The 13378-nt window shown below is 42.7% G+C and overlaps 2 protein-coding genes across 2 annotated transcripts; one reads left to right on the top strand and one right to left on the bottom strand.

Annotated features, from left to right (window-relative positions):
• Nucleotides 1–4405: 4405 nt before the first annotated feature.
• Nucleotides 4406–8264, bottom strand: alg10 (ALG10 alpha-1,2-mannosyltransferase). Its single transcript, XM_076297120.1, has 3 exons — nucleotides 7902–8264; nucleotides 7526–7723; nucleotides 4406–7358 (listed from the first exon to the last, which is right to left on the bottom strand). Exons 1-3 carry the CDS (start codon nucleotides 8064–8066, stop codon nucleotides 6300–6302), a joined length of 1422 nt encoding a protein of 473 aa, XP_076153235.1. The 5' UTR covers nucleotides 8067–8264; the 3' UTR covers nucleotides 4406–6299.
• A 249-nt stretch (nucleotides 8265–8513) lies between these two features.
• Nucleotides 8514–10861, top strand: tprkb (Tp53rk binding protein). Its single transcript, XM_076297449.1, has 4 exons — nucleotides 8514–8699; nucleotides 8871–8993; nucleotides 10084–10260; nucleotides 10525–10861. Exons 1-4 carry the CDS (start codon nucleotides 8559–8561, stop codon nucleotides 10609–10611), a joined length of 528 nt encoding a protein of 175 aa, XP_076153564.1. The 5' UTR covers nucleotides 8514–8558; the 3' UTR covers nucleotides 10612–10861.
• The last annotated feature ends 2517 nt before the right edge of the window (nucleotides 10862–13378 follow it).

Here is a 13378-nt window from a genome sequence, read left to right as displayed (position 1 = left end):
AGCCACAGGGTTGCAGCAACAGCAAGTAGACTAGCCTACAGGAAAGCTGCTGCATGAACCATGAACTCATTCGGAATATTTTGAAAAGGTAACAGCTATTCTGTCTTCTCATTTTGTAGACGAAAATGGAAGGGAAATTTTATCTTAGTTTTTATTTTATGCAAAACATTTTAGTCTTGTCTTTTTTCGTCAACAATAATGCATCTTAAGATAGTCTTAGTCAGTGTTTCAGGACATAAGTACAGTCTCGTCATCGTCTCGTCTTAGTCATGGAAAAAAAGGTTGTTGACGAACATTTTTCCTCTCGTCTCGTCTGACGAAATTAACACTACGTTAAAGGCACACTATGCAGGTTTTTTAGCTTAATATGCAAGTGTTTTAGCTTAATGTACCTTCATTTAACAGCTTCAGAGTCATTGGAATGGTTATATGACTTTTTTCGGGTTGAATGGTGGCCGTCTCGCTTCCCCCTAGCGAAAAAAACACCATTGCAACTGTGGGCCGGCGGGGCGACGGCCTCAGTGTCAGGAAGTATAACGAGTGTAACGAATTGCTTTACTGCATTCAAATACACATACACGCCAGGCACCGGCTAGAAAAAGGTAGCGATGGAGTTTCTCAGACATTCGTCATGACAGAGCCAGCGAAAAAGAAGCAAAAACTGAGAAAACAGTAAGGAAATTGCCAATACTGCATAGTTTACCTTTAAACCGAGGTCCTGACTCACTGTTGGTCATAAAAAGATCTCATGCCACCTCTCGCACAGAGTAGTGGGCTCCCCAGTGTCCTGGCCAAATTCCCAACCTGGCTCATTCAATCTGGCCCCCTAATCTTCCCCCAGAGTAACTGGCTCATTCATTTATTCCCTCTCTCTCCACCTCAAGCTGATGTGTGGTGAATGTTCTGGCGCATCACGGCTGCCGTTCATCGCTCAGGTGGGTGCTATAAACATGGCTGGTGGTCAGTGAGAGCCCTGCTTTGGTTGCCTTGAAAAGCTCTATATAAAATGCAATATAGGGCAGTGGTAGCGTAGTGGGTAGCTGGACTAGCATGCAGTGGTAGCGTAGTGGCTAAGGAGCTGGGCTAGCATGCAGTAGTGTAGTGACTAGGAGCTGGGCTAGCACGCAGTAGTAGCGTAGTGGCTAAGGAGCTGGGCTAGCATGCAGTAGTAGCGTGGTGGTTAAGGAGCTGGACTAGCATGCAGTGGTAGCGTAGTGGCTAAGGAGCTGGGCTAGCATGCAGTAGTAGCGTGGTGGTTAAGGAGCTGGACTAGCATGCAGTGGTAGCGTAGTGGTTAAAGAGCTGGGCTAGCATGCAGTGGTAGCATAGTGGCTAAGGAGCTGGGCTAGCATGCAGTAGTAGTGTAGTGACTAAGGAGCTGGGCTAGCAAGCAGTGGTAGCGTAGTGGCTAAGGAGCTGGGCTAGCATGCAGTAGTAGTGTGGTGACTAAAGAGCTGGGCTAGCATGCAGTAGTAGCGTAGTGGCTAAGGAGCTGGGCTAGCATGCAGTAGTAGCGTGGTGGTTAAGGAGCTGGACTAGCATGCAGTGGTAGCGTAGTGGTTAAAGAGCTGGGCTAGCATGCAGTGGTAGCCAGTGTTGGGCAAGTTACTTCAAAAGCTTAATGCATTATTTATTACTTGTTACGGTCATCTCAAAGTAATTTGTTACATTACAATATTACTGTCTTTGAATTGTAAGGCATTACACTATGTTTACATTACTTCCACCAAAATAACAGGAAATATGGATTTGGTGTTCTCAATAGATCTTTATGTGTTCAATGCAGCTCATTACACGGCTGGAGGTGATGTGGTATGACATAATGACTGAGCTAGGCTTAAGGCTAACAAAAGAACAATATAATGGTTGCAGTTATGGCTCATGGGACAATGTAGGCCCCAAAGGCCAAAGGTCACTCACAACTTAATATAGTAAAATATAGCCATAGTGAAATTGTATGTTGACTTTAAATGGTTCTCATCATTGCTGGTTGCCTATCATTCCACTTACAGTGGTGTAAACTTAATGCAAATAGTTTGAGAATAATGGCTACGATCTTTGTCTGTAAAAGCAACATTTTAGTTATTCTCACTGCTTGAAATGAGAAGTATAGCCTAACCATGTTAGATCTGTTGCATGAATGGCAGAGATAACTCAAATTCCCTTTCTACAGTCATCTAAACAAGGCAATCAAATTCCAGGACCAGCATAGATGACTTTTTTTTTAATTCTTGGATAATCTTCTCTCGTACCAATTGAGCATTTCTCAATTTTGGATTAAAAAGCAAAGTAACTTCAGTTACTGAGAATTGTACCGAGTAAAATATTACTGAAATTGTATTGGTAATGCCTTACATTACTGCATTACAGCAAAAAGCAATGCATTACTGTAATTACATTACTTTTTTAATGCATTCTCAGATAGCAATTTCCTTTGGGCCGGATCCGCATAAAAGCCTTTAGATCCGCCTGTAGCGGACATACGGTATCTGACTGTGGGCCAGATCTGCTCCTGATAGAGGTTTCAGCTCTGCTAGTAATGCTGTTTTATCACCGGTTTACAGATTTGTCCCAGGTCCGATTTCCGCAACTCAACTGGAAGTCAGGAAATGCGTTTAAGGCTACGTTTATACGGTGACGATGAAAAGAGAAGACGCAGAAGTGGCGTCTCGTCTTCATTTTTTTTTCGCGTTTAGACGAGCATTCTCAGGGGGAAATCTTTGTTTATATGAAGATGCAAGAGTATGTGATATTCGCATTCCAGACCGCTGGGTGGTGGTGTGATAGAACCCCGCTACGTCACACGCAGACATTCTAATTTGACAGTTTAGCCAGAGAGGTAATCAAGGATCTTTGGTTTAGACGGAGACGCAACCCGGGTCGTCTTCAAAACTCTACACTCTGGAAGGAGTCTTCAGATTTTTGCGTCTTCAAGCCCCGATGGCGGGGTCGCCGTGTCTATTTTCTTTCTTCCTGGTACTGATGCTTGAGGTCATAACACAGCCGTAGAGTTTGTATTGCTGGGTAGTAGCAGAGAATGTCTAATAAGGGGAGAACTGCCACTCTCGGAAAACTTCCGGTTTCTGAACTGGTTGCAGTTCCTTCTGTGGTTCCACATGAGGGCGCTCGTCCACGAGTGCAGAATGCATGGAGGTCTATGGAGCTGTACCCCTCAAAATCCACTTTTCTCAGGATATAATTTTTTTTCAAGTAATTTGAATATTGTACTCGAAAGGGGAGGCAAAGAAAATACACTTGGTTGAGTATTATATTTTTTAAAGTCACTTAATTGTTCTAAAAAGCCTTTCAAATGTGTCAATGACGTCACTCATTAGCACAATGCTAGCGTGTTATGGGCAACAACGACCCAAACTGTAAGAAATCAAAAGGACATAAGTACTCGTTCATTCAACTTTTGACCTATAACCCATGTTGAAGTTATATAAACTACAATCAAATCTGAGATTTGTCAACGACAATCAGGTGAAAGAGACAAATTTAGCCGTCTAGCTCCATTGACTCCCATTCATTCTGCACTCATGGCGATCGCCCCCAGTGGAAATCTGGTGGAACTGCAACCAAAATTCGGTACAATGGGACTTAATACGGAGTGGCAATGTGTGTGTGTGTGTGTGTGGGGGGGGGGGGGGCTGTTTGGATTGGGGGTGTTGTTCATGACCACAGTGGTTTTCAACCAGTGGTCCACGGCCCACTTGTGGTCCGTGAGGACATTGCTGGTGGTCCCTGACCATGGATTCAGTAATGTAGTTGCAATGTGGGAATCAGTATTTTTATTCAGTGGTGGTCCTGGGGTTGCGTAATTAGTCAGAATGGTGGTCCATGGTTCACAATCAGTTGAAAACCCCTGGTATAGGCCATTGCATTAAATCCTTCTGACTGTAAATAGGGCAATTTCTGTTCTGTTCCAGTAAAAAAGTTCATATGTTTCATACGTGTCCTACTGTGTCGCCTGTCACTGTGTACACATATGCAGTGCGTACCAACTTCAAGTAATAATAAGACTACAATAATAAATAACTACAACTGTTTACCACGTGCAATTATACTGTACTGATGTCTGTTGAAAGATCTCGCAACTGTGGTCGTTGTCGTGATAACACATTATTCTCAAACAATCACATGACCTGAACTCATCAAGCACTATTTTATTCTATTTTATTTATATAGCACTTTGACATATAGATATGTCTGGAGGTGCTGCACAGAGCTCAGCTTGAACTTGAACGAAGCCCCCAATAGAATGGTTCTATGACCCCAGCTTTTCCAGCAGTGTAAAAGGTTGCACTGCCATCTAGTGGACAGCCTGAGATGGTACACAAACCATCTAATTATTTCCTGAGGTACTGTAGGGTGTTGGAGCAGAGCATCATCATCATCACAGATATCATCATCATCATCATCAATTTATTGGAATTGTCTGGAATTATAAAACCTTCAACACTTGATCACAAAGACTGAAACATGAATAAAGGAAAAATACACTCAATTCAACACATAATAATGGGACATTCCCAGGAGGGAAAGGGAATAAGTATAAGAAATTGACAGATCAAAAAACATAACAACCAAAAGGTGACAAGGTGTCAAACAAGCAGGCGAGGACACAAAATAATCTGTCGGGGGTATAAAAAGGCTAAGATGTGTGTCACACACCTTCTCCAGAAGACAGGCACAGGCAGTTAGGAGATGTAAACAAGTTTGCATATGCTACGAGGCTTTTAAGGAACACGCCTTTTTTAAGAATTAATTCACCGGAATTGGGTTAGACCTCTTAGCCTATAGCTCCCTTTTAGGCTAACTAGTCTAACGATCTTCCAGTGAATTATGCTAAGCTAGGCTAATGGTACGTTTAGAGAAGAGAAGGGTATTGTGTCTTTCCATTTGTCTCGTAAGTCCCCCGCCCGAGTTGGAAAGTGTAATTAATTACCCAGAGTTCTTGAGGGTACCCCAAGGTGGCCGTACGACCTTACGACAAACATGGCTGTGCCCATAGTTGAGATGAGATGACATGTATTTTCTTTGTATTTGTACTGTGTTGGTCATTTTAATGTCAATGCAATGCTCTTACACACTAGATTACATTGCTGCTTCAATCTGGTCACCAATTCATGCATTGCATGGTCTTGCTGTGTGTGCAATAAAACGACTTGTTTTCCAGCCGGTTTGATAAAGAGGCTACTTGTAGCACAAAACAATAACAATGACTATCCTCCTGTTAATGCCCCGAGAGAAACGCGACAGCACTTGTTGAAATTGAAATAGGCGAAATAGAGTTACTAAAAAAAAGTTTTTATTATTAATTCACATTGACCATACCCAACAAGGGAGAATGAGGGACATGTTCGCGTGTTCTAGACCAATGTCCAGCACTAACGAGACAGCTGCTGCCCTGGTGGCATCCATCTTCCCAAAAAGACTACAAACCCCAGCGTTCGTGCTAGCAACTCATTCGTACATGTGGTACGGGTGGGCGTACAAGACTAATGGAATGGATATGGATATGTATCCTCTTCTCTAACTCTGGGGTCGATAGCAAATAAGCTAATTGAGAGGGAGATTTGACATGGGTAGATGGCAAATAAGCTAATTGAGATGAACACAGGGAGATTTCACACTTAAAGGTCCATAGAGTTGGGACTGGTAAGGACAAATGATGATCACTAAAAACTAGCCTTACCACCAGAAATGCTACCAATATAAAAATGTAAAAAAAAAAAAAAAAAAATAGATTTGCATTTCATTTTGTTCCCCTTTACATATTTCTTCAAATGGCTATTTCTACTTTCACGGCCTATTATTAGCAGACTGCTATACCTGTTTTTTTTTTTTCCACATTTCACCTTGAATAAAATCAATACAACCAATGTCTTGGTGGAAATGACAAAGTGATACTAAAAGTTATGTTTTCATTTCCAATTTTAACAGTTTCCAGCCAGTACATTACAATAATAATAAACAATCTCCCTTCACATTAGTGGAGACTGACCTGTACATAACAGCGCAAGGACCCCTGAGACAAGAACTTCCAGTGGCATTTGGTATAGTGGGTTATATATCGCACAGATTTAAAAAAAAAAACCTCATACCATAGTTATAGTTATTATGTTGTTTTTTTCCACTGGATCCTGTGCCTCAGGTTGAAAAATCCCACAAATGCAAAAATGTGACTCATCTAACCGTAGTACCTACTTATTTATTCAGGGTTATTTAAGGTCATCCACAATAACTGAGTCTGAGTCCAGGCCTTCTGCAGTATCTTGTCTTATGTGTCGTAGCCCCTACCACATGAACCTCTGCACTGCCGTGCTGTCTGGCCACTGGAAGGGCCTGTGCAGGAAGACGTAGATGGTGGCGGCGTTGACGGCCGTGTACAGCCCAAGCTCCAGCAGTAACCGGCGCGTGGGGGCCAACGGCAGGTGCAGTCGGTAGAGCAGGTACGGCGTGATGAAGTAGCGGAACTCCAGGAGCTTCTGCGGCACCGTGGACGCCAGCAGGCACGCGGCGAACGCCAGCGCCCAGAACAGCGAGCGGCCGTGCAGGAGCGTGTCCGCGAAGGTCCACACGGCGAACACGTACCCGGGCACCAGGAAGTAGCGCACCAGCTGGTGGCGCTGGTAGACCCGCTGCCACACGTAGAAGGGGAAGTGGCGGTTGTCGGCCAGCAGGTAGCGGTGGACGTGGGTGAACTTCCAGACGAGGAGGAGGGCAGCGGCGGTCAGCGCCAGGTAAACCAGCGGTCGGCGTCGCAGCGACTGGAGGAACCGTAGCGCCCTCTGGTGGCAGAGCGTGACGGGCAGCGCGAAGAGCAGCGCGAACGACAGGAAGTAGAAGAGCTGGGGGAAATTCAGGCAAGCCTCATGGCTGCTCCGGTCGCCCACCACGATTCCGCCGTTCCACGCCACGAAGCCCGCGAAGCCGACAGCCACCAGGAGGTACGGCCACGTCGCAGTGATGACCGCCGCGAGGTTAGCGGGCGCCGTGGCAAACTCCCACAGGAAGCGCGCCAGCTGCTTGGCGCCGGAGACGCTGAGGGGCACGGTGGGCATCCGCTGGTCGCGCTTCTTGGTCTGCTCGGCCAACCAGGTCTCGTCCATCCTCTGCGCCACCACGGTGCCGGCACAGAAGCCCACCCATACCACGTTGGTCTGGCGGAACAGTATGGCGCAGACGCCCAGCGTGGCGGCAGCCTTGTGGGAGCCATAGAGCGCCATCAGGTAGGTGAAGAGCGTGAAGAAGGTTGAGCCGGCGTCCGTGTAGTAGAGGAAGGTAAAGAAGTAGAGCACGGGGAAGGAGGAGAGGGACAGCGCGGTGAGGACGCGCCGCCAAGCCGCGCGGGACTGGAACGAACACACACACACACACACACACACACACACACAAAAGACAGATGAGTTTCAGAAAAGTCTGATGATGAAGTTTGGAGAACGTTCACAGTAAACTGCACTGATAGAAACCGTTGAAAATCGAACAAACTGTTAAGCCCACAGAAGGTTAAAACAGGCACCTTGTCTTTGATGTGGAGTTTGCAGACGATGAGATAGAGCAAGTAGAGATTTCCGCAGTTAAAGAGCGTGTTGATGAATCGTAACATCGCGGTGGAACACACTACCTTCCCGGTAAGGTCGGCCAGCCAAACCACCGGTTTGATCAACCCTACCGAGGCCAAATACAATCCAGGAAGCGTTGTGATCATGGGGTCCCACTGTAGAGAAAAGAAACATTAACTTCCTCAATGTTCCCTGTTTTTACCTTTAACGTTTAGATACGTTATTCCAAACAACTGTTAGGCATCACAGCATCAGCAGTTACTCTGGTTGACATAAACCTACACTGGTGACATCAACATTAATCCGAAGGATCATCAACGGACAAAAACATACCTCATGAAACTTCCCTTCACAAAATTTCTGAGCTTGGGGTACATGAAATATTTCATCCATGTATGGCTCCCTCTGTTCTCTCGTTATTTGGGAGAACAAGAGACATGATATCAAAAAGTTGGTGCTGCAAAGAGCGGTGAATATATAGCCTTCAAATATCTCCATTTATGTTACAGATGCTAACATAAGCCGATTACCAAAACAAAAGAACAACCAAGTGATACAACATTAACTAATGAAGCCATCCATTTACACTATATTGCATTGTCTGTCATGAAACATTTCACATTTTGTTTAAAATGACAATGGATGGCACCTGCTATTGCTAATTCTGTTGCTTTTACTGTCTGTGGTTTATTGACAGCTGGCAGGTACATCGTAGATGTATGGTCCGTGTAGTACACATGGCTCATCTTCTAACAGGTCCTGGTGACTTTATAGTTTTAACTAAAACGAATAATATGTTAAATCTAAGGACGCTAAATACATTGCTATATGAAAATCTGATACTAATACCAAACACATTATGGATACTTCAATGTTTTCTTTATTTGAAGAAATGGAAATTGGACCGCGTGCACCACTATTATCATTCCGTGTTCGAGAGTTCCTGTTTGCCGTCAGTGTGTTTCTGTTCCCACATACACACACACAGCCATGCAGCTAGCCTCTAAACTGGAGCTTTACCCCGAGTATACTGTCACACAACTTCTTTTCAAAGATGTCAAGAACGCCGCGGAGTTGAGAAAAAATGCCATGGAGGGACATATACAGGGCGCCTTGATAAACCCCTCAATGGTGAGAAAACTGTCAGTGCAAAGTTAGCTTCTGTTCATGTAGCAGTATCAGATGATGTTTAGCTAGCCCACAAAGTGCTGAGTATGTATGTTGGCTATGTTTCACGCTGTATCCAGTTGTATTTGTCCTCCGCCCTTTGGTTTAAAGTCAACTTGTATTTTTTGTCCGCAGATTGTAGATCCGTTTCAAATTTTGGTGGCCTCAAACAAAGCAGTTCATTTACAGAAGACTGGGAAGATGAAAACGAGGAGTTTGTTCTCAGAAATCATCTTCAACCTCTCCCCCACCAACAATGTAAGCAAGTAGATGATCATTTATGTCAAGTAATTCTGGCCCTGAATAATATTTTGTATTTTAACTTATGGTTTTACGCTAAATGTGTTTGTGAATTCATAATTTATGTGTTAAAATATATTGATTATTCCATATCAATTAACACTAAAACATTGATTCCATGGTCTCTCTCTTTTTTTAATCCCCAAACAGCGCTCCACTTCTCATGAAAATGTCAGCCTAATGACTGATTTTGTTGCTTAGATACTCCTTTTGAATTTGCAAGCCCTAGAAAATTGCCGGAAATGGCTGTGTCTTATGTGAACCACTGTATTATCTCACCAATGGTGGGGAGGATAGTAATTAGGATTAATGCATTATCATACCGGATATGTAACCGAATATGTGACCATCTCACCTCTTGTAACATTCACCTCAGGTGGCTTTAAACACCATGTTCTATTCTCTACACCTGACTAACTTATGCATTTGTCATGTATACAGACCCTCCTGTCCTGTAACTGACCCTAAGCAGATGGGTCAAGTCCTTGAGTCGTGGATCTGCTCGAGTATTCTTCCTATATGTATCTCCAATTCTAGGGAGTTTTTCCTCACCCCAGTTACCCATAAGCCTTCTTTTCTTTTCCTCTCTCTGATTGTCTAACACTCTGTAAAACGCCATGAGACATGTGTAATGTTTTGCCGCTCTATAAGTACAATTAAATTGAAATTGAAAATGAATTCTGATGTGATATAAGAAATCTAAACATGGTACTACCCTAGTGTGCACATGTTCAGGAAAAAGTCTTGAAGAGAGGAGAGGAAAGTATAGTCTTGTTAAGAGAGGAGAGAAATATTATGGCACACATAACACACTGGCATTTGATGCAGTTTCCGAGGGTGTGTGTCTATCCATCATTAAAATGCATATCACAGTAACAAAATAATACATCAGGCTGAAATGTTAGCCATAATACAAACAGGACTGTTTGGACAATCAATCACAATGAGCAAAAATCTGAGATTAGGTTTGAAGGCTGTTAATATAAAATGTGTATGTGCTTAAATGGCGCCTAACTAGTGTTTATGTGAATGCTTTGTATGCACATAGATTTCAGAAGCATTCAAGAGATTTGGGATCTCCGATGGCGATGGTGCCGTGTGTGTTGTCCTGGTCCATCCTAAAGACGAGCCTGTGGATATCGACAGTATTGTGAATAAAGTCAGAGGCCAGCAGATACCAGCTGACACGATATCCTCCCTGACTGATGCTGCCCATATTAAAAAGGTTTGACTGTTTCCATCCTTTCATATTCTCTTCTGTAGAGTTGAAGTGGATGACCTGATTGTTTTTATGATTTATTTTAAAGGCTTACTGCATTGTTGATGATGATGATCTCTCTGCTGTGCCTTACTGGTTGCTATATATCTGTCATGTCTTTGTTGGTGTTTACTGTTCAGCGCTTTATTGCTATTTTGTATAATATTTAGATTTTTGTTTTAAATGATTGATTTATTGATGATTATTTCTGAATGATACTTGTGGTTTCAGCTCTACAAGGTGTCTCCTCAGGAAGAGAAGAACGGCAGTCTCCTGGATGCTGTGATATGCAGAATGGCAGTTAAAGACGTTTTATAGCACTACAACTGGATTTGCTTCTAGTAAAGGAAACATCACAACTGATCCTGCAAACACCTTCACAGCCTATCACCACTTTCGTTAGACTTGGCTATGAAGCCTTCTTAAACTTGATTCAGAGTTATATTTTTATATTGATTAAAAGCTTAAACAGAATATCTTTGTCCATACACACCTTTTATGTTGGCATATGTTGTGATGCCATGGCAGATGCTTTGTTAATTTGAATGAAGCATGGGTTTTGGGACAAGTCTTGTCTTTCTTGTGTAGTTAATAACCCCCCCACACACACACACAATTACATTTGCTGCCAGGGCTAGCAAACGCTGGTTCTAACAATCAATCTTAATAGTGCCGTGGTTACTGTGTTGGATGCTGTTGTGCCTCTTACTACACACAATCACAGACGACACGCAAGCTCAAACAGAATAGACCTCTGAAGTCCGCCTACAAAAAAGAACCAAAACGGCCATCTTTGCCCATATAAGGAGATCCGGTTGTTAATTAAATCTAACTAGCTTACCTATGGCAAGTTGCATTGCAAGTTAGCTTTGGGGTAGCAAAAATCTAAGCGTGCCGCCTTCACTTACCGGAGATCACAGTATCCACTCGAAGGCAGAGGACAAAAGTGTGTTCAGGAAAACGTCTGCATTTCAGACTTTTTCATCCCCACGGGAGTTTAACAGGTGTGATAATTCAAAATTCCCATGTTATTTTCCCATAGGAAAAATCGCCAGATACCGGATGTCAAAGATGGCAGCTTTATTGTAGGCGAACTTCAGAGGTCTATTGTAGGGAGCTTGAGCGCAAGTGGCATATGAACACCACTAACCACTCGGTGAGTTGCACAGTTTTGAAAACGAAAGTTAAGGGTTGTTTTAGGACATGTTTGTGCATGCCTGTAGGCAGCCACTCTGAAGTAGTCAAAGGTGATTCAAAACGAGTCAGAAAAGTCGAGACAGGACCAATCGTCGAAATTTCAGTGTCCACCACTCTAGTTCATCCAAAACAAACCAGAAAAGGGACTCAAAGTGCTAAATAAAATTTCCTTTAAAGTGCTAAGATTTTTCACAAAAGTTTGTGAAAACATGCACATCAGAGTACTGCTTTATTAATTTAAAATATATATATAACCGCAAGCGGTGATTAACGGGGTCTGAGCAAAATGAATATGAGGTAGCATAGCTTTTTAGTTTGCATATGCTTTGATTGTTTGGGCCCAAATATTGTTCAAAAGAAACGTGATCCGATTTCGGTTATCGGATTTCAGTTACCGGATTTCGGCTATCGGATTGGATTAAATCTTGAAAATGGGTTGTTCAAAGGGAAACAAGGATCCTGAAATTGGATTAGATCACATAATCTATTCTTGTTTTTTTATCTGGATAAAACCTTCACTTTGTGTTGTTCAAAACTTTTGAGTTGGATTGGAATAAATTACCCTGTTACTGTAACGTTATAGTGTGCCAACCTCCACAACCCAACAGTATTCTAACAATACTCTATTCTAGTGTGCTAATCTCCACAACCCAATAGTATTCTAACAATACTCTATTCTAGTATGCTGACCTCCACAACCCAACAGTATTCTAACAATACTCTATTCTAGTGTGCTAATCTCCACAACCCAATAGTATTCTAACAATACTCTATTCTAGTGTGCTAACCTCCACAACCCAACAGTATTCTCACAGTACTCTATTCTAGTCAGTGTTCGAATTATACCGTGAGCTTCGGGGGGTAGCCTACCGCTATTTCTACTGGTGACGTCACTCTCCATTTTATATAGGCTTACACAAATGATTTCACACTTGTGGTTCACAGTCAATTTTCCTTCGAAATATAGGTCATATGACCGTGGCTGGCTGGCCAACAAGTTAAAAGAAACTAATCATACTAGCAAGCACAATTTACCTTACACGTTATGGGAAGGGTTGGATTTGGGTAATACTGTTTCAAGGTGCGCCCCGTGCATAAAATTGCACGCCACAGTCAAATATTTTTTGGTATAGTCGTGCAGTGCAAACATGGAAATGCATACAGAGCAATAGCACGGAAATTTAAGACCCAGAATTGTTTACAGATGGGCCACAGAAAGTCTCCTGTTTAATAGCCAAGTTCACCTAGCCTAATACAAGACCAGCCTTTGGTTCATTGGGGGCCTAGCAGCGAAGCTGCGAAGGCACCCATTGTTTTAGTAGTTTTTCCTATTATTATTATTAGGGGTCCGAGCAGCGTAGCTGCAGGAACCCTATTGTTTCTGTACCGTTCATTTTTTGGCCAAAATTCTGTAAAAGTCATACTGCAGCCTAAACCGTAACTCCAAAACTCTTGAAATTTTCAGGTATGGTTACCAGTACCCCCCTCTACCCATAACCCAAAATTTGGGGTACTGCACCCAAAGGTGGCGCTATTGGAAAAAAAAGTTAATTATGCTTATTTCTCCTTACCAGATTCATCTAGACTCAAAATTCTTTCAGAATATTAATCTCTAAACTCAGATGCATCTTTTTGGCCCTGGTCTTATGGTCTACAAATGTTTACTTTTTCCACAATTTCATGGAAAAGCCAAACATTATAAAAAGTTTCACACTCTTCAAAAAGAATCGAATCTTCACCAAAATTCTCACAGACAATGTTTCGACCAAGCCTCACAAAAGTTATCGCTCAGAATTTTGATATTTTGTTCCATTTCAGAGATATAGGCCAATAAAGTTAGACCACTTAGGCCTTTTTTCCTAGATCGATCACCTATATTCCTATAAAC

Source organism: Alosa pseudoharengus, unplaced genomic scaffold, assembly GCF_046254945.1.
Source record: "Alosa pseudoharengus isolate Yale_2024_CS ecotype anadromous, Long Island Sound unplaced genomic scaffold, YU_APseudo_1.1 YU_APseudo_1.1_scf_20, whole genome shotgun sequence".
Taxonomy (NCBI): domain Eukaryota; kingdom Metazoa; phylum Chordata; class Actinopteri; order Clupeiformes; family Clupeidae; genus Alosa; species Alosa pseudoharengus.
Note: the sequence above shows the minus strand (reverse complement) of the source record. Positions and strands in the feature narration are given on the sequence as shown.

Coding starts and splice junctions, on each gene's coding strand:
- alg10 (XM_076297120.1), bottom strand. CDS start 8,066: ATGGAGATATTTGAAGGCTATATATTCACCGCTCTTTGCAGCACCAAC. Junction 7,724..7,901: donor GTGAAGGGAAGTTTCATGAG/GTATGTTTTTGT, acceptor TTTTCTCTACAG/TGGGACCCCATGATCACAAC. Junction 7,359..7,525: donor AACTCCACATCAAAGACAAG/GTGCCTGTTTTA, acceptor TGTTCGTTCCAG/TCCCGCGCGGCTTGGCGGCG.
- tprkb (XM_076297449.1), top strand. CDS start 8,559: ATGCAGCTAGCCTCTAAACTGGAGCTTTACCCCGAGTATACTGTCACA. Junction 8,700..8,870: donor CCTTGATAAACCCCTCAATG/GTGAGAAAACTG, acceptor TTTTGTCCGCAG/ATTGTAGATCCGTTTCAAAT. Junction 10,261..10,524: donor ATGCTGCCCATATTAAAAAG/GTTTGACTGTTT, acceptor TTGTGGTTTCAG/CTCTACAAGGTGTCTCCTCA.